This window comes from Ostrinia furnacalis, unplaced genomic scaffold (genome assembly GCF_004193835.3).
Source record: "Ostrinia furnacalis isolate ACB-3 unplaced genomic scaffold, ASM419383v2 OfSCF1198, whole genome shotgun sequence".
Lineage (NCBI taxonomy): Eukaryota > Metazoa > Arthropoda > Insecta > Lepidoptera > Crambidae > Ostrinia > Ostrinia furnacalis.
The window spans coordinates 757046-779335 of NW_021131437.1; the positions used below are offsets into that span (position 1 = coordinate 757046).

Sequence of the window (22290 nt, forward strand, 5' to 3'; positions counted from 1 at the left end):
TTTCAATTCCTAGAAATAAAACAAAGTTTATTGTCAATCGGAAAAACGACCTATTAATAATTTCATGTAGTAGTTAGGGGGAGTGCACACGAGCATGTGCAGTGATTAATGCCGTCGATTGTTGATCACAGTTCGATTGACCCTCGGCCTGCTCATGCCTCATCGGGCAGCGATTGATGTCTCGATCGTCTCAATGTTTTGCCTCAAGTCATTAGGGAGGGACTGACAAAATAGTTTTTTGATAATAGATACTAAAACGTTTCATGGATTATTATTAAGTATTTGTCCCTATAGATTTTTATTTTTCAATAACTGTAGGTACATATTATAATTGTTAATGTACTCAGATGTTTCAAATCAAAAACATTACGTAACACATTGGTGTATTTAAAGTTTGATGACGGCAGAAGAGAACTGTGACAACAAGAGCTTTTCATAATTTTCAATTCTACTTAGTAGTTTTTCTTTCTAGATCATAGAAAAATATTCTGGGGTACAAAAAAATACAGGCGAATGTAGCGACAATACTGGCACTGAAAATGATAATAAACGGCATTACATGGCAACGATTCAAAGTGAATCATGCCCCCACGCACTTGTGAAAACTTGCCCCGATTACAACCACTGATACGGCTGCGCTCACAATTCTTTTTTAACTCCGCTATCTTAGTGGGAACGCCGTTGCGTGTGCACACCGCCCTTTCTAAACGCAAGTCAAATGACAGGTAAATCGCGAGGCGCGGCCGTGTGAACCGGCCCTAATAATTAGGGCCGACACGTGCCTTTAATTGTCTTTACTATTACCATTCAAACACCCTATATTTTTATGCAATTCCAAACCTTATATCTATACATTATGACCGACTAAATCGACGTGAAAAGGCAAGATTTATTGGTTGTAAATTACACAGATTTAAATGTCAAATGGGGTGATGTAATGTGTATAGATAATTAACATTGATGGTTCCGAACTGATTTTTAGTTTGTATTGATAGTCGTGAACAGCTTTAATACTATCAGTCATCGGTACCTTTGATTATAAGGTAGGGTTGTTAATTTTAATTTTAAGGGTAAATTATATTGATGATGGGGTAAGACTGACTTTGACTTTTTACTTTTATGAAGTTCCATTTCCATTCCATCCTCAGATGCAGGAAAATCTTGTTGCCCTATCGTAATGCATCTTTTAAGTTACTTGAAGGGTAGTGGGAGCTGTGATTTATGTAGCTAGTACATTGGCTCTTAGATGGGGGTCGTATGTAAGGTCTGAATCAAAGAAGAGTAAATGTCATGATCCAGGATTAGGAGACAGAGATTCTGCTCTATTTATCTCTTTCACTCTTCGACATTCCTTCAGCTGGTGGGAGGGAGAGGTATATCAGATGATGAATGTAGAGGTCATTTAGGGAATTATGACCTTAGACCGCAACGCAAACATATTTTCCCAGAAATTTCGTCTACAGAGATATCAAAAGGTAAAGAACAGCCACTTGCATTAATGAATTCAAATTCAAATAAATACAGTTTACCGTACACGATTCTAACTTCATTAAAAATCTATCACACACGCGTCGATCTTAATATCGACATAATATCTCTAATTTACATAAGTCCACCTGCCGTTTCGCCCCACTACTTAGTAGGGTGACCTTGCATACGACTTAAACTTCTTAAACTTCCGGATAAAAGAAGGTAAAAGAGACACGTTCAAAAAACTTAAGTTTCAACGATAGTTTTTCAGAGCCTTATTAAATTGCCATATAAATTAGTTTACTCTATCAAGATTCAAAGCTCAGGCTAATTTAGTTCTGAGTATTGTTTCATAAAGGGCCTAAAACCTAGACCACGCTTCTTTATAAGTTGAAATTGTTTTAACTGTGCTCACTCAGGACAGAATTCCAGGCTTGAATTATTATCTAATAAGTAAGCGTTTCCTAAGTAAGAAAAGCTTATGCCCGTTTTTACCATGAATCCCTAATTTTGAAGTGACCCCTATGAAAACAAAATTCCTGTTATGTGTTGCCATAGGGGTCACTAAAAATATATTATAATATATTTTTAATATATAATAGGGATTGATGGTGAAAACGGGCATTAGACTTCCTAACATAAATGTTCACTAACGTTTCCTTTGTTCAATGCGAATTCAAACTATTCCAACATGAACAAGCTTTGCTCAGCGGCATTTAATTTGTCTCGGACGTTTAACCGGATTTATCCGGTTGTGTAGTGCTCTGTCATTGGTTCAAGTTTACGGAGTCCGTCAAAGTTGGAGAGCTAACAAGGCCATGGCCAGACATCGAGTGTTAGACAAACTATCTCATGTCTGGAAGGCTTAGTGTCCGAACAATTTCGATGTGTATCGTTTGGTCGACCTTTTTACTGAAACTAAAAGATGAGGGCTACAGTTGATATTATTGTTTTGTACAGTATTTTGTTGAATACTCCTTGTAAAAATGATAGTGTCGCTTAGGGGTCCATATTGGCTCACCTAAAGTTATTTACCCGAAATTGTTCTTCCTAACGATTTTAAATCCGAATGATCACTCTTCCTAAAATTTTTCATCCTAAAGTTTTCATTCATACTATTTGTAGTGCTACCGGCGATGTTCATAACACTCATGTTTCCGAAAATTGTAATCAATAATATCATTTATGTAAATATATTTAAACTCCTACTGTTTTTTATCATAACACTTTTATCCCTAAACATTACCATAATATTTTCACTCATACCATAGAATAATAATATCATCACTGGCCCAGCATAATCTACACCACAACGTATGAAGAGGTATCCAGGTTCTACGCGAGCACTAGGTAAATTCCCCATAATAGGTGATAAAGTTTTACCTTTGTTTCTGGTGCAAATCACACATTCACTAACGATTTTTCTTGCCAAATTCCTTGCTTTGAGAGGCCAGTAACATTCACGCATGTGTGATATTAGTAGAAGTGGGCCTGCGTGCATTAATTTCACATGTGCGTCCCTAAAAAGCAACATAGTGTAACGATTATTACTGCACAGTAGAATTGGATGTTTTTTATCGTATTCAAAACTTGAAGAATTACCTAATCTTTCTCTGATTCGAATTAGTCCAGCTTCATCTAGGAACACATTTAGTCCTAACACACGTTTCCTCTCATCCTTGTCACACTTATCAACTGACACTCCGTTCCTTAGGCACTCGTAAACATGAGGAAACGACTGTAACTGTGCAAGTTTACAGACGACGCGCTCTGATCGATTTAGCTCGTCGACTGACAAGGAACTTGTTTTTTCACTATGGTGTTCCTTCGCTCGCAAGCGCATCTTGTTTATAAAGCGGAGTACATAAGCAACGGTGCGAATTAATTTAGTAACTGATGAAAATCGATTGAAATCTATTAAATGTGGCATTTTATGAGAAAAATAACTTAATTTCTTTAAATTGAGTTCAGGCAGGCTTATATTATTTATTAAATTATCATTATAATCGGAAAAGATATAGTCGTCCAGTAATCAAGCGAAGCAGACGCGTACATCGTTAGTTACAAAAATTTTAATAACAGTTTTTAGTGAAATGTGGCTTGACTCAACTTAATAACGTGTTAAGTGAATTGGACAGTGTAACTTCGCTTAAGACATTTGTTATTGTGGCACTGCTTGCGGCGAAGTCATCACACCCGCAAGGCACCCCCGCGAGAACGATCCGCTGCAATTTTTCGACTCTGTCTTTTATACGAATCCGGTAACTACCCACACTNGTTCGAACCGGTAATCTAAGTCGGGTAGTTTATCGGGATCTCGCGTGTGCGCCACAGGGGTCACGTCACGGTGGTCCCCGTGGACGGGTCATTGAACTTTATGAGATGACTAGCCCTTTAGATCATGGTACTTAACTTTTTTATAGCAGACATGAATAGGTTATGGTGTTCTGTGTGGCTAACCAAGAGCTTGCAACGCCCCTAATCTAAATATACAGGGTGTCCCGAAAACAATCGATAACCTTGTAACCACCGATAGGCCTCGCCATGGTCTCCCTAACGTCTAATTTTGACCCTAGTAAAAATATCACCGTTTTCAAGATCCGCGGGCGGCCGCTAGCTTGTTGTATTACATATTTTACGCACTCGCTAGCGATTACGTTTAATGCTAACTCATAGTAAAACTACTAGCCGCTATATGCATTTTTAGTATTACATATTCACACTATCATTATCATCATCATCATCATCATTTCAGCCACAGGACGTCCACTGCTGAACATAGGCCTCCCCCAATGACTTCCACATCGCACAGTTTGTAGCGGCCTGCATGCAGCGCCTTCCTGCTACCTCTATCAGGTTGTCGGTCCACCTTGTGGACACACTATGCCGGGTAAAAATTACAAGCAGTATAACAGATTGCTTGAGATTACAATTATTTAAAAAAATTGCCTTACCTGAGTTTGCCAACCGGCTGCTCGTGGGGCCAAACATCTGATATGGATCTGAAACAACAAAAGAATGGTTAACGTATGAAGCCAACTTTGATTTAGCACTTGTTACCACAATTTCAATGCCTCATTTCACTTGCATCAGCATGGAGAGTGAAAGAGAAAGAGACTTTGATCTCAGTAGTACTCAAATTGATTGAAAAAGGACAGTGCTTTGAATCCTGAAAATGAAATAATCAAACATGTTAACTTCAAGAGATATGTCGAGGTATAAATAACCACAATCAATATAAAGGCGAGTTGCACCACCTTATTTTAACCGTAACAATAAGAATAATCTGTCAAACTATGTACATACAAAAAGCACCGGTTATTGTTAAAGTTACGGTTAAAGTAAGTTGGTGCAACTCAGCCTAAGCCTAGGCGCAGACCATCGATTTTTTGTCGGCCGATAGTTTAGTCGGGCAGTTGATCAGTATGGGCATGTATGGAAGTGCGCACATTACACCGATTTGATTTGGCCGATTCTTCATACAATTTAAAAGCGAGCACAACTATCAGCCAACTAAAAATCGATGGTCTGCGCTTGGTCTAAGTCTAGCACGATTAGACCAAATCGGAACCCTAAAAATTGACCTTGAAGCCTAATTACGACTATTTAGCCTACCCCAAGGCTTTTAGATAGCCTAGGCATCATAAAGATACAGTTTCCATGGCGACCGTACCAACAACATAGCCAACCGAAAAAATTTAGATACACTGCATAGATTGCATTACAAGCAGCCGCAATGAGGGGGGTCTTGTATTTACATAGATAAGTGCAGCTGTCTTGTCCGCGCTGTCAGTAGGTAGATTAAAAAGAGTTTAGAAGCTCTAAAATTGAAGCAAACGATACTATTGAGACTGTATTGCAAGTTCGTTCAATGTTAGAGTCAGCAGTAGACAGAGGGTAGATTAAAAAGTGTTTAGAAGCTAAAATTGAAGCTAATTATACTTCGAGACTAAACCTATAGGTACCTACTGCTGTCGTTATTGCCTAGTATTTAATTTGAGTCAAATTCCAATCGTTACTGTTATTTTTTATACGATAAAGTCACCATGATTTTTACCATATTTCCAGAAAGTAAAATAGTTTATGGAATACAAATCTTATTTTTTTTAGTTACATAAAAACAACATACAAAATTTAACCGTGACTATAACCACAACTGGTGTATTTTGTATGGAGTTTGACAGACTTTTGACGTTTGTTAAAGTTAAACTAAGATGGTGTAACCCAGCCTAACAGTTAAGTACAAATTAACTGTACCTATTCAATTAACTTCCTATCCATGACTAAGTACAAAATGTGTCAACATTCATACGAGTACCTGAGTGATTTTATATTACACGTTGAATAACTCGCTGATATAACAATGGGCGGCATATTGCCACTTACTATTAATTTTAAAAGCTTTTCAAGAACATACATTTATCCATGACTGAAATCTCTATAGAAATCCATCATACATTTTCAATGAATACGATTCAATCACAAGATATGAACAATGTAGATTTAACTACGAGTATAATGATTTCTGGCAATGGAAAATAAACAGTAACCACCGTCTTATTAATAAAAAGTTATGTTGAACGAGTACTTTAAAATTACATTTCCATACTAAAGTCACTTTAAATTAGGTTTCAACCATAGTTTCAACACACCTATAACTTTTATTAGTAAGGGCGTAAAAGTTTTTTTATTAAACCCAACTGTTTTTCAGTATCTTTTAAGCCTAGAGGCTTTCCACGTAGAGGCGGCATGGTGACGATTTTGAGTAAGCAGTAATAAACTCGAGTTTAGTTAACACCTCTATGTTTTTCTCTGTTTATTTAACTAGCTTTCTGTCTTAATATACAGGGGGAATTTCACGCAAAAGTCGTCACAACAATCCTGCATTTCAGACCATAAAAACACCGTAAACTCCACGCATCTCTCGCGTCGCTACTTCATGCTCGCACGTAACCCCGCTCGCTATGCTAATACAAGTAATAATTCTCTTTACTATTTCATTCAAATTGAAACAAAGCGCTTGCGGCTTTGTTAATTTAATAAAGTAGTATATTAACGACACTCGAGTTAGCTGCTGGGTTATAAACCGGGGAGCTGTGACGAATTTGCGCCCCTTGTCTCGATTCGTTATAGTTTTTTGTGAGGGTTCAATTATGCTCTTGTCAACGGCTGCGATGGCATTGTTGTAGCAGTTTGAGATTGCAGTTTAATTATATGTGAACTGTCAAGAAGCAGGACACAGGAAAATTGGCCAGTGTGCAGTAGCCAATTTATTTCTAAAGGTTGCAAATCCAAGGTATGAACATCCGTTGAGAAGTTGGTGGGGGTGGACCGACTACCTCATAAAGGTAAGCTGGAAGGCGCTGGATGCAGGCTGCTACTAATGAGGCGATATAGAAATCATTGGAGAAGGCCTGTGTTCAGCTATGGACATCTAACTGTGATTTATTTATTTATTTATTAAAAAATAGAGCTATAACCAACGGGCGTGGCTAGAAATACATTAAGGTGAGATGGCGGTATACGTTTCTGAAAGTAAGTTCGTTCATTACTGTCTTCAAAATAGTTGTAGCTACGAGTATTCTAAATAAACACGTAATGTAAATGAGAAGCAGTCAAAACATAAAAGGAATTCAAAAACATTTTTCGCTTAAACAATAATACGAGTATGTTAATGTTAGCCATAATGTAAGTTTTAACTTGCACTTTCATCGCTTAATACAACATTGTTAGCACGGCACCGTGAATACCTGTAACATATTATTTGAAATTAAAATTTTAATCTGCAGGAAACATTTTCTTCCCATTAGGCACCATTCGTTAGTTTTTGAGGCGGCTTTGATATTTTGCATAACGCAAAGGAAACAGCTGTTTAAAGTTTAACACATTATGCATGGCACTAGTTACAGAATGTGAGCGGTTTAGGCCACTGTGAAATGTGTTTATTAAAATACTAGCTTTCCTCCCGCGGCTTCGCCCGCGTGGAATTTTGTCTGTCACAGGGATAAAAACTATCCTATGTCCTTTCCCGGGACTCAAACTATCTCTATGGTAAATTTCATCAAAATCGGTTCAGTGGTTTAGGCGTGAAAGCGAGACAGACAGACAGACCGACAGACAGAGTTACTTTCGCATTTATAATATTAGTATAGAGTATAGATTTATCTATATATATAAAAATGAAACCCGTTTCGCGTTGTCACGGCATCACGTGTGAACGGCTGAACCGATTTCGATAATTCTTTTTTTTAAATGTTTGTGGAAGTCCAAGGATGGTTCTTACGGAAAAAAATATTAAGAAAATCTCTACGCTAAGGCGGTACGAAGTTCGCCGGGTCAGCTAGTTCTTAATATTATTGAAAAGTTTGTACAGTTATTACGATAGAGTCAAGAAATTAATAAAGAAAACTGGCAAGATTTTCTCTATAAAGCTAAATTGCTTAAAAACCATGTGGGTGGGTAAATTATAAGTATAGAGAGTAAGGAAAGAAATCTCGGAACTTGTATTATAGGGTTTCCCAGATTAGCGTTACTTACATTAGGTACCTACCTACTCTAGTTAAGTTTATTATGTAGGTACTCGTACGTAAGTGAGTCGTCCAGTGGTCAAACGAAGCAGACGCGTACATCGTTAGTTACAAAAATTTTAATAACAGTTTTTAGTGAAATGTGCCTTGACTCAACTTAATAACGTGTTAAGTGAATTGGACAGTGTAACTTCGCTTAAGACATTTGTTATTGTGGCACTGCTTGCGGCGAAGTCATCACACCCGCGAGGCACCCCCGCTAGAACGATCCGCTGCAATTTTTCGACTCTGTCTTTTATACGAATCCGGTAACTGCCCACACTGCGCCGAAACGGAACGAAAAGGCGAATACGAACCACGCACAGTCATCATATCAACGCACGACAGACAAAAGTTCGTAAGTGAATTTCACCGAAACGAAAAAATGAATGTCCAACACTCCCCAACAAGGTCACTTCCTACAAGAACGGGATCCCTAACAAATCTGTCTAATGTTGAACTCGAAAATATTACTCAAAGGAAAAGAAAACAACCTGAGAAAGAGTGTGACTGTAAAGAGGAGATAGCTGGATTGCGTAAGGAACTTGGTCGCATGACAGAACTACTCGAAAAAATCAGTGGCAAACAGGATGTAACAACGGAAAGTATAAAACAAAACATTAATGATATAAAAGACCAGATGCTAGAAATAAAACACTCGACTTCGGCTCTTGTCACTGAGCAAAATAATATCAAATCTGAATTATCAAGACTAAATAATCAAGTAAGCGCCAGTGAAGTGAAAATGCAAAATATTGAGACCGGTTTTGTTCAAGTTTCTGATAAACTAACAACTACACAAGAAAAACTACAAACATTGGAATCTGACTTACTACAAAAAAAGCCGACATCTGAATCTTCAAATATTCTGAACGAGGAAATAGTTATGGAAATTCAGGACCGTAACAACAGAATGAATAATATCATCATTTCTGGCATACCAGAGCCTTACGACACAGATGGCAACCAAAGACGCCAAAATGATCAACAGGAGGTGTTGAAGATTCTCAACAGTGTCATCGACAACTGTCCAAAACCGAAGCAAATTATTCGGATTGGGAAATATACCAAAGAGCGAAATCGCCATATCAAAGTTTGCTTCGCTAATCCAGACACTCCTAGGCTATTACTTAAAAATAAAACTAAATTAGACACCTCCTTCAAGTTATTTACGGACCAGACGCCAATGCAGAAAAAAATATACAATGAAACTAAAACAGAACTGAATCAACGACTTGAGGCTGGAGAAACCAACCTAACAATAAAGTACATTAGAGGCACCCCAAAAATCATCAAAAATCAACCTAAAAAAAACTGAATTCTACAGTCACTTATGAATCTCACAAAAATATCACATACCAAGTCTTGGACACATACGAAAATCTCATCTCTTCAAGATTCCGTCTGAACTTTCTATATGCCAATGTACGAAGTATTCGAAGGCCTGGCAAATTGGACGAGTTAAAATGCATTCTTCGATCCATACCTACTACTATCCATGTTATACTTCTCACCGAAACATGGATCACCACAGAAGAAGAAGCAAAAATATTTACACTGGATAACTACACGCACTATTTTAACATAAGGAACAACAAGAGAGGTGGAGGTGTCTCAACTTATGTACACGACAGTTTGAATCATACCCCTCTTCATGCTGCATACGTGGGAGGAAATAATTATCTGTGGGTTCATCTCGAAAGATTTGCACTGGATGTCGGACTGGTCTACAACCCTGGCGACACAAATTTCTCGGAGTTCCTGGATAACTTTGGACAACAATTGCAAGTGCACAAAAGAAGCCTAGTGTTTGGTGATTTCAACATAGACTTGTTGAATAGAGCAGATAATAAAACAAAACACTATAAATCACTACTTCAGGAATCTGGATACTCAATTCTGAACCGTATTACAAAACAGTTTTGCACAAGAGAAACAGCCACTACACACAGCTTAATCGACCACGTTTTGACTAACCTTCCAGATGCTAATGTTCACTTGGCAACAGTAGATTCTAGTTTGTCAGATCACAAACAAATCTATGTCGAAATTAAGAAGACTAAACCCCCGAAGCTGAAAAAGACACAGTATAATTCCACGGATTACAAAAAACTATATAATTATATGCAGGAGGAACAACTTGAATTTAGCAACTATAATGATCTAGAAGAATACATACTGTCCTCAATTAACAAAAGTAAAGAAATCAAAACAAAAATAGAAAATNAAGTGTAAGATTCGCTAAAACATTACCGATTTGTATCAGCCTGATTGGCTTGGAAGTAAAACGATTTTCAGCACTATGGCACGTAAAGTAAAAGTGGGCTAAACAGCCAATTAAGGCTTCTTGTACAAGCTAAGAAATCTCACCGTGTCTGCCGCAGACAAGATAAGAATTTTGTGTGTAGAAACGACACGAATTCTTGCGTAGGCCCGACGACTTTTCTTAGCGTGAACAAGTAAGCAGTCGAGCCTTATGGGCTACTCGAAGTTTCGGATCTATCTGTCACTGTCACTCGTGCTGGCATTTTGCTTAGCGGGAGAGGGATGGCAACATTCGAAACTTCGAATAACGTTTAGGAGGTAACCCCACTGGTGCCTGATAACTCGAAGCACGCCCGATAATGACATGTTTCCACATGGCAACAGGATGGCTCAATGCCGCCTCAGCGAGAGTTCGTTTTTTCGCTCTTCGTGTTCAAGTGATCAACTTTGATTGAGACCCGACAGGCCACAGTAGAATCGCATATCGTGGGCTCTCATGGAAAGTCAGTTCTGTTTATCTTTATCTGTCTGTCATAAATTAAACATTTATGGATCTAAATTAAGTTTTAGTGTACCTACTTTTAAGATCTTTACAACTGGCTCGGACTGAACCAAAGGCAGTGCATTTCTTTCCCATGCAGGGTTTTGCCTTGATATCCACGTGGTCAGCACGTTCCACGTTGTGAAAATCCTTGGGGGAGGCCTTTGTCCAGCTGTGGACTTCATTTGGCTGAAACGAACGAACCACGAAATGTCTTGTATATCTTGCACGAAATATCGAATCAGGTGATGCTCTACGTTACAAGACTTTCTGGATTCCATTGCATATCTTGCAATATTGAATCAGGTGACGTCAGTTGTGTGCTCTACGTTACAAGACTTTCTGGAATCCAAGTTGTACCCACCGTGTGTAACTCCACTGTAGGACGAGTATCGCGTTTGAAGTACCGTACTTTACAGATTTTTACGCGAGCGTATTCTTTCAGGATATCATTTTTCTTTCCGAACGTGCGAATAAACTTTATCCTACTTCTGATGTCTGTATTTGGAATGCAAAGAGTGCTGGAAATTTTATTTTCGTTGATACATTTTGCTTGCGGTTAAGCCATGTTATAATGATATCACAATCCATGAGGATTTTGACGTTCATAAGTGCCACTTGTGGTCTAAACTGAATAAATACTTTTGATTTTGATTGATATTTTGATTTTTGAGGATTGCAAGCTTCTTTGTATAGTAGGAATACACATTTTCATGGCAAAACTATGTAGGTAGTTACATTTATTTCATTTAACAGTGTTTTATTACTTGCTTCATGTTTTTGTATGTATTATATTGGTAATATCAGAGATTACTAATAAGTTATTGTAATATTAGCTTAATGATATCAGTATCAGATAGATTCTACAAGAATTAGGCAGATTCAAAGTAATATACTTGCGACTTACTTTTCTTTTTGTAATAAAATTATAAATAAAAATAATGTTGACTCAGTATTGTGTTGATACTGCATTTATCCAGACATTTTAACATCCATCACCAGTTTTTACGTTACTCCTAAACGATTGCCCATATCAAAACTCGCGAATTACCATAATGGCTAATAGTTAATAGACGACAGCCCCCGCTTGTCGACGGTTCAAATCAGGGAATATTCACAATAAATGTTAAATCGAGGGTGGCTAAGGGGATCGAACGGTGATGGATGATCGGTGGGACGTGAGAAAAATGCACAAACTAAGTAATCTATTGAGTAGGGTTTTGAACTCTTCTTTAGGAGTCGGAAAACTGATCTTCAATTAGTGTGAGCACAGTCTTAAAGGAAGACTTGACAGCCCGGGATGAACACTGGTTTATAAAGACACTCTATATAAACTAGAGTTCGGAAAGAGTTTAACTTTTTGTAATAAGGGGTTGAGATTCGTTAGTTTAAAAACGATCTTCTTTTGTTTGACTTCGAACTTTAGTGACAACAGTCAGTTGTTTCATTCGTTATGTTGTAGGTATTAATTAGCTAATAGTCCAGTCATTTCGTCCGAAAAAAAGGCAAATAAAAGAAAATGAATTTGCGCTTCTAATTTTTTAATATGTTGTAGGGGATACCTAGAAAAGCTTAACTTGAGATTGTCGACCAAGCTTTCCTAGGAGCTTTCGCCGCCATCTTGGAAAACGCTTAAAATTTGTTTTTCGGCAATAACTCGGCTATCCGATGAGATTCGAAAATTTTTGTAGGACACTTTTTGTAGCTTTCTTTGTGCTCTACAATAACGCCCGAATCATTTTTAGCGTATCATGCATCGTTATCGAGATATCGATCGATAAAGTCAAAAATTTTGGACACAATTTTTGTTTTTTTCTTTTTTTTTCTTTGGGTCTTAATAAATATGAAAAATTCCGAAATAATTAAATAATTAATTAAAAAGTAAAAAGTAAAATTTAATTACTTTTAATTACTTTTTAATTACTTTTTTTTAAGTAACGGCAAAGCATTTGTATTAGTTGGTTCTTGTTTTGATCCCTTGTGAGAAACTTCTCCTGGCTAACTTTTGGAGTAGTTGTCTCATCGAATGTGAACTCCGGCGATTGGTTTTTTCTCGAACGTCGTACTCTTTCCGAAGTTTTCGTTCCAGCGAGTGTCATATCAGTCGGATAACCGTCGAATATGATTGCAACCTTTCCTTCGAAGTTATGTTGTACGTATCTGACGTTAATTATTTAATTATTCCGAAATAATTTGTGTCCAAAATTTTGACTTTATCGATCGATATCTCGATAACGATGCATGATACGCTAAAAATGGTTCGGGCGTTATTGTAGAGCACAAAGAAAGCTACAAAAAGTGTCCTACAAAAATTTTCGAGTCTCATCGGATAGCCGAGTTATTGCCGAAAAACAAATTTTACCCCTTTTTTCAACATGGCGGCGAAAGCTCCTAGGAAAGTTTGGTCGACAATCTCAAGTTAAGCTTTTCTAGGTATCCCCTACAACATATTAAAAAATTAGAAGCGCAAATTCATTTTCTTTTTTGAATGTACGTAATGACTGGACTATAAGAAGGAAAAGAAAACCTAAGAAACTAATGCCAAATAATTGTTGGAGTGACGTAACACAATCTTACAAGCCTGTTTGCTAATCAGCCTACTGCACATTAACCTACTACAAAATGTTAAAGTTCCTTGATTGGCTTCGGACCTTTTAAGGTTAGAAAATAACTGTTGAATCCTCAGTATCGGTTGAGTGGCAAATCAGATGTCGAACAACATCCAAAAATTGTCACCGCTTGTGGTAGTGCAATCGACGTCGAATATTTTCGTTGCAAAATCGCACTTGTTACCATATCATAAGCACCGTGTTTAATTTGATGTGCCGAAACATCAACGTCACTAAACCTCGGAAAGCGGAACACCTGTCCGTAACAAAATTACAGATTGATCCCAAATAGAATTGTCGAAAGCCATTACGTTTCCATTTGCCTCAAATTGGTGGGGCGTATGCTTCTGTTTCTGCTTATTCGAGTTATGACTCGATTGTCCTGTATGATCGATTCGGATTCGATAAACTCGCTCGTTTCGCGACGGTTGGAATTGGTTTTGCTGTTCGGGGATAATTGTGCCGTGGCAAATGTTGGACGAATGATGTGCTGCCAATATTGTACAACTGTAAAAGTTTGGTGTGGAGTGTTGGGACGGTGAATCTAGCTTACAACCTACAAGATAACAATTAATGTATTCAGAATGTAGCAACTAAACTAGTCAATAATATTTAATGAGTAGTTTAATAGCAGCGCTTTGTAATACATTTTTATATACTCGTATGGAACCAATTTTGGTAGAGCCGTTAACTTACCTATTCATGTTGTAATAACAAAAACTACATAAAAATGTAGTGCATTAGCTTTAGCCCGCGGCTTCACCCGCGTGAAATTTAGTTTGTCACAGATCGTCATAAATTATAGGATATATTTTATTCTGGGTTATAAATAATAATACTGTAAAGTTTCATCACAATCCGTTGTGTAGTTTTTGCGTGAAAAAATAACAAACATGTTAACATCCAGACATCCATACAAACTTTCGCATCTATAATATTAGTAGGATTTTATTTGTATGTCCATCAAGCTAACAGAAAGTTCGCGGCGGTTCAATAAATTCATACTGCCTTGCGACCCGCTGTTTACCGAGCCAACGTCGGCCTGGAGCAAACATAGGCGAGCGTTTTTGGATATTTTATGGATAACAGAATGTGTGGCACCAACACGCACCATGTGGTTCTATAAGGAAACAAATAAAGATTCACATTTCATTATGGACCACGTTAAGACAAAAGTTGAGCATGTTGAGTTCAGTTGTGGCGCTTCTTCTAGCACTTGCCAAATGTTGGTCTCGAAGCGCTGGTAGGGCAAAAAGATTATGAGACATGTGAAGGCTCCATAAGAGCAAAATTTTTAAAGATTTTTTTATTAGTCTTTTATTTTTATTTTATTTTAATATTTGACGATTTGTAAGCACTATTTCAATAGTCCATGTAAATACAACAATGAAAAATAACTATGAAAAATAATTGGGAAAGTCATATTATACTTTCTGGGAAAAAAATCTAAGTCTAATCTAGTCTCTAAAACACCGTCACCGTCACCGTTTACCAGCAAGTGTATTTGTCATGTATCATGGTCAGAAGATGTCAAACTGTCGACCGCCGACCTTCGGGGTAAGCCATGACTAAGGCGAGGGTGGTCGTAATACAATAAAGATGGAACGCACGGAATAAGAAAGGTAATGATCAAATTTCATGTTGGTAAATACACTTGAGGATGAGATCTAAAGTTTTGAAAGATTTTGAAAGTGCGTGCGTCATTGTAACTGAAAATTGGCGACTCTACATTTTATGTTTTTTTACGGCTCTACTAAATTGATATAAAAGAGACTTAAGAATTGACAAATTTATTAAAAAGTACTCACAATTTTTTTTTACAATATAGAAATAATGTTCTAAATAATAGGACTTTCCCCAGAAGACATCAGTTTCTGTTTGTTTGCTAGATGAGAATTAAACAAATCAAAATAATGAATCTTTTAGTTCCTCAAGAACATTCAGGAAGGAATGATCACGACATTCACACTATACCCAGCCCCTCACGAACAATGCCGAAGTTGTTTGCTCTTAACCGAATCAGTGCGATCCGCACTCGGCTCCTGATTGCCGCCAAATGAACCCTGCGATGTTAGCCTTTCTCCAGTAATTACTTGCCCATTACCAATACTAATCTTAAACTACCCTCACACGCAACTCCCAAATCAGACCTTGGACGCACGCAACACAGCCGATTATCCCTTGATACCCTTATAGCTAGAAATATGTTTTTTTACAACGCTCTTATTACGTCAGCTGACGATCCAAAATCGCCAGTCAACCGTGAAATGTAGAGCTACACGCGAAACTCAACTTAAAAGAGTTGAAATAGGGTGGTGGTTTCATTGATGGAGTGGATGAGGAGGGTGATTGCTAGAAGGAGTTAATGCGTGAGGTACAAAAGAGCAAATCACCCCCTACGTGAGGCAAGCGTCAAAGAGCGAATTTGTATGCCAATTATGACGCCGTGGATAGATGATGATCAATAATGCTGGTCATTTGCCAGAGGCGACTTATTTGGAGCGGCGCGTGCTGCCTTGTCATACGGGGCTTACACTGATGACGTGATAGCGGTGCACTCGGGGCCTGTGGAGGTATTTTGGAGAGACTGCGGTAGCAAGGGGTTCATTCTGCGGTATAGGCTCAGTTACCGTGATTTTGGTTGGAATACAACCTTGTCGACCTTGTAATGTGTATTTCACAAGGTTTTCTGTGGAATGCATAGGACCTATATTTCTAGGGTAGTGTTGTGATCAACATAACTAAATTAAATATTTATTACCAAAAGTTTTTAAGTTTTGAGAGCACTCTAAGATGCGGTTTCTCTTGGGTTTCTCTACATGAGTCATCGTCGCGACGTCTGAACGTCAAATGAGGTCATTTTATGAAATGAAAAATGAGTTTTCTTGAATTTCATCAAATTTTATTCATGAATCGTTTGGCTTGACAATAAGTGTCTATTTGCGATCTGTTTATGAATGAATAAGTTTTCATTAAAAAGCGCATCTTGGTTTAAAATGATTTTTAACTAGAAGTGTAACAGCGACTCTTTATGGCACTTTGTTAATTCGCATGAGTTTTAAAAATGCTGAAGCTTTAAAAAACCGTTGAAATATTAAATAAAATCGTTTATCTTTTAGATTTGTTTATGCCCCCCGGGGAGGCGATAATAATCTGAAGGGGTTGCAAACTCGCCCCGTCACACTTTTTACTAACTCGATAAATATGATTCCCACTCATAACTGATTTGCTTTATCAGTGGGAAAATATTGAACACTTAGCGGGGTTAGAAAGTTTAAAATATGATTCATACTTTCTGCATGTCAATATGCTTTCAAAAAGCGTTTTTTCATAGTGAAATCAGACCAAATGAATATATCGAATGAAATCAATTGAGCCTTAGATTAAAAGATAATAGGAATGTGATTTCATATAGGTTGTTTTATAAACTAGGCTTTGTCTTTATGATGATCACAAAAATGTGATATGATAGAGCAAGATTACATTCTGCCGTCCAATCACTATAATGCCGTTAACCCACAATTGGTCAATTTTGACTTTTGAATACCATCCGAATCAGAAAAAAATGCTTAATCTAGCACTATTATCGAAATTTTTATATCTTGTTTAGTTCCTGAGATAAAAAAAATAAGAAAGCCGCTAACTGCTTCGCCTCTGCAAGATTACATAACTAAAATGCAGTTACATTACATTTCTTAGCTTAAACGCGGTTAAGCGTCTTTAATTGTTATTAGAATTAAAAATTTAAGAAAAATTACAAAGCTTTATTGCCGTTATTTACANCATTATAATCCGGGCCTCTTCAAGCCGAGAGCGAATAAGCACTTACATCATCAATAGTGATTGCAGTCAAATATCTGCTTTGTTCTGAATAAAAAAGAACTTTTCGGTGATTATCTATAAACATTGACTTTATGGTAGGTACTTGCTGTATAAGTGTATAAGTCCAACAAAGAGTATTCTTCGCTAGAAGCCATCTTTAAGAATTATGCGCCTCAGAACAAAGCCTCGGGCTGGTAAGGCCATAAAATAATAATAAAAGGATAATTAATCGATTTCAGTACATTACTGCTCCCCTCAATCAGTGTTAGTGAGTGAGGGGGTCAAAATATATCGATGAATTGAGAAACGTCGATATAAAGAGTTTTATGAGTGACTGTACGAGTACAGTATTGTTTGATGAAACTGACAGTTATTTTAGGCAATAAATATTAAAGTCAAACAAAAATGTCTACCGTGTCGTATATTTGTCAGATTTGGATGTAATGTAGTGTATGTTTTATTTTACTTTCTTCATCTTTGTATTAATTCCGAATCGAAATAATTAACTGCTACGAGTACACCAGTACTAAGCGTACTGGTAACACTCCAGCTTAATGTAAGTTATCTTGTACATTATTTTGAAATACACGAGAAAACCCTAGAATTTTCTAATGCAGAAATAGTACCGTTGACTAGACTCGGTTACATCTCAGGCAGTTTATTTTACATGAAATGAGATCAAACGGTCTCCGGCCTCATGAAGAATTGGTTTATATTTACTTCCTTCTAAATATCGCCTCAAGCCTAGTACGGCGACTAAGTTAGCGATGCAACGAGAAAGTCTTTTTGCTGTTGATATAATTTTTCAGGATTTCAGGTTCAGCTTCGGGAGGTAAGTTAAGTGGTTACGGTTGATATTACTTAATTTGTTGAGTATAAGGCCGGGTTGCACCATCTCACTTTAACTTTGACAAAAAAAATATGTCAAACTCCATACAAAAAGCACCGGTTATCGTTATAGTTACGATCAAAGTAAGATGGTGCAACTCAGCCTTAGAGTAGGTAGCTGAGTAAAAACTGACAGTAAGATTGACTTAACTAACACCTCTTTACTATTAATATCCGACAATGGCTCTTGCCCTACATTGTATGGGCTTGCTTGATTTTTTAAAGTAAATATTTCATTTGAATTTATATTTTTTGACATATTCTTTAGATTGGAAACTTGGAAAGCAATATTTTTTTTTTACGGTTTTATCGATATTTTTATCCCATCTCTGCCCTATAGCTTCATCACCGTGATTGCAACCCTCGTTGCAATAAAGGTGCCCCACAGATGTATTTCGGCGTTACTATTTGCTAAGACGTATGATTATTGATAGATAATAGCGGTATTTGATTTGATCGTAGTTTCATTTCGGCTTAATTTAGTGGAAAAAATATTGGGACATTGTTTCAAGAACCAAACCTAATTCTTAGCGTCATCTACGCAAAAAATGTGTACTTTTTTGGACACCTATATTTTTAATTGTCAATCAAGCAAATAATTACAAAGTTATAGTGCGTTGAAGTTCTGCGCGACGTCACAAAGTGCTGCATTTTTACGCACTCACTGACGTCACGGGCCTTTTCTTTAGAACTTTGGCACGCTTTATCTCTTTACATTTCCAATTGGCACAAGGATATTGTGATAGCCCCGACCATAGTCTAGACTGACACCTAGACGCGACGTGCACATCATTGCTTCCGGGCAGGCAGATAGTGTTGGGGGGTTAATTGGGTGGATATTGCCACTCTCATGCACAGATTATCTAATCGGACGTAGGATGTATGCGTTTTTATGCAAGGCGCAAGTAAAGAAATATTTGCGGGATCACGTTTACTGCTGTAATAGATTTTTTTTGAGAAACCAATTTGAGATTGCGTCGGCATTTCCATGATTAGTTAAAGAGGTTTTCGCGACCCGGATTGGATGCAGGATTTGATTTTAAAGTCGTAAACGAGTAAAGTAGTGTATAAAACAGTTATTGGTGATACAGTAGACAGCACATATTCGTACTCTTAATGACTTAAGTTGTTTTACCTGTCTTGTCTAAGGTCTAGTGCTTTTTTAGTGCATGAGCGGCATGGGGAAGCGGCCACATTTATGACGTGATAGAGAACACAAGTATGAAGTGCATTTGAAGTCTCGCTGACCTTTGATGTCACAAAAACACCTTAGGAACTGACTCCCAATACTTCAAGAACTGGCTCACGCCCGTATTCACAAAAGATACTTGCTTATGTGAAGCAGAAAATCGAACGCACAACGTTGAATAGAGTTCTGTGATTGGTTCGTTTGTCACCCTGTTTGTCCACGCGCACTGTGAGATCTCATAGTAATGTTTCTGAATACAGGCGCCAGTTAAGCGCCAACCAGTTATTTCAAAGTTAGTGACAAATTAAAACAAAAACAATATCAGGTGGAATGCTAAGGTGCAAACTTGCAAGGATCGTCAGCTATCTATCCATATCCATTACGGAAGTGTCAATTTAATTGATCCCTGACAAGTTGACAAGACCTCAGTGTCCATAAAACAATATTATCCCAGGTCGCCGCGTTGATCGGCGCGCCCACACAAACACAGTAAGCAAATAGGGGCAAAAAACGTATTCGTTGTTTGTAGACCCGCGTCGCACGCAACGATGTTGCAAGCTTATTAATGTTTTTAGAAGCGGATTTACTTTCAATATGTTATTCTGGAATGCGTAGACTTATTTTGACTTTATTCAATGAAATTCATAAGGAAATATTGGAGAAAATCTTTAATAGATAACATTTTTTACGTTTTCAATTGGTGTTAAGTTAAAAAATAGAAGACGGGCGGTATAGGTAGTCCTGTACTACGCCGTAGCATCGTAGCATTTTGTAGCAGGGACATTTCAAATTACTAAACAAAATCACATAAAAATATTGAAATTCAACCAAGTCGTTTGAGGTACGTTTTCCGATGTACGGTCTAAACAGGAGCATTTAATGTTTTCTAAATAAAATAAGTAAAATAATATTATAGGGGCCCTTTGGAATTCTAGATGCATCAACCAGACAGGGTAATGGCTTGCACACGCCTACATCTACCATACACCATACACATGTACTCCAAATTGCGTTTGACAACTGTTTTGAATAGCAGTAGAGAGGAGCCGTTAACGACAGCCCGGGGCACACAAAGATTGCCCCGCCATCTACAAAGGATTGTCCCCAAAATCCTCGTGCTTGGATTCACGCTTTTAATAAACACGCTGCAGAGGGATCAAAGTTTTGAGCTTTGAATTAATCGTGAGGAAAAACAATTGACTGTTAGTCATGGAGGTTTAGGTACGAGTACTTGGAGAACGTGATAGCGACCTACGAGGAAGCATTTGATTCAGGCAAACACACTGAAATTCAAAGAATAGCGACTATTAACTGCTATTATAACAACTGTGAATATTTGTTAAATAAACACTTTTTATTTAATTTATCAAGGAGATAACGTTCCTTTTTTCAAGGAGTACAATTGGGTACATATTCGAGGAAATTCAATCATAAGCAAATACACTAGTAATTCTGAGCAAATCCACCGTTTCATATTTTCTTGGGAAAATATGTTTAGCCGACTCCAATCGCATAGCAAATTGAATTTTGATCAGAGGAAGCACTTCGTATTGAATCTAAGACTGAAGTAACGCTCTTTACAGCACACTCTAGGCTATATCTCGGGAAAGAAATATTCGTAGAAACGTTGAGTGTAGGCAAAATGTATTTACCGACATCTCGTTAATGTATGTATGTGCCACCATTTCTTTAATTTTCAAACGTAAAGCACGCGGTAATGTCAAATCACTTTTTGCTTTTCACACGACAACCTGATTTTTTAAAAGAAATTAATATTACGTGCTTCGGAGGCCTTTAGTGTAACCATCATTCCCTATTTTTTAAGTGACCACTATAACATATTGAATTTTGTTTTATAGGGGTCACTTAAAAATTTGGGATTGATGGTGAAAACGGGCATTACACTCCTAAAGTATGAGTAGTACCTGTAATTTGCTATGCTAGTAGGTAAGTATCTATTAGTTTAAGACTATCACATTAATTAGCTCATATTATAATTCACTCATTCGAAACAAAACTGAAAACATTGTCGTTTTACCTCCTCAAAATAACAAAATACCTCCATAAAAATCAAAGTTACGTTCACCCGAAAATTCCATGTTCTTTTAAGTGACAACACGAAGTGAGCTGTCAAAAATCATAAGCCATTGTTTGCCTCAGAAATGTGTTGCATTGGCACGCGCCTGTCGGACTGACGGCGCGTCACTTCTCGATTTCATTAGATAATATTGGTGCCCGCTGTTTGCGGGGGCCACGTGCGGGCTCGTGTTACTCCGGGGACGGATTGATGTGTGATTTTTGGGACACGGTGCGGTTAAACACCAGGGACAAAGGCTGCGGTTTTGCGAGCGCAAAGTCAAGTTAGAGAATTCATTTCTGTTTTTAGGAACTTTTTTTTATTTGGGACGTGTGAAAGTGCTTTTTAAAAGCTTACTTAAAGGAAGTAAAACAAAAATATGATTTTTTACTTTTCATAGCTTAATTTGTTGATATCGGTCATAACTTTAAAAATTTCTACGATTCTTTCTTAGGACAGTTCAACTCTGCTTAAAATCAGGCTATGGAGGGTTTAGGGCGAATTTTATATTAAAATAACAGAGTCCTGAATACGTGTTACATTTTAACTAGCTGAGCTTTTAGCTAGCTATGATCTGTCTGGCGAACCAAAATCCAACGGATTGGAGCTACGGAAGCTTGTATTGGAAGTCTTATTGCAGCTCCAAAAATTCTCCAAAAATGCCAAGCACGATGTGCCGTACATAAACAACACTCGACTGAACTATGTAGTACCCCGATCGCATGCTCCGCCGCCGTTACCCGCGCTTGTTCCAAGGCGCCGGGACACAGGCTGGAGAATGAATATTTATGTTCACAGTGGAATGTGTGCCGAGTGACAGATAAAAACTGGTATTTTGGACTGCTGGTAAAGGGAGTGTTTGG

The 22290-nt window shown here is 37.5% G+C and overlaps 1 protein-coding gene across 5 annotated transcripts in view; it reads right to left on the reverse strand.

The window, feature by feature from the left end:
• Ets65A (DNA-binding protein D-ETS-3) overlaps positions 1-22290 on the reverse strand; it is a 96786-nt gene that overhangs the window by 9800 nt on the left and 64696 nt on the right. For all 5 annotated transcript variants that reach the window (XM_028303149.1, XM_028303150.1, XM_028303148.1 and 2 more), the window contains one exon: positions 4425-4472. In XM_028303149.1, the coding sequence (XP_028158950.1) occupies positions 4425-4472 (48 nt within the window). The remainder of the gene's footprint in view (positions 1-4424; positions 4473-22290) is intronic.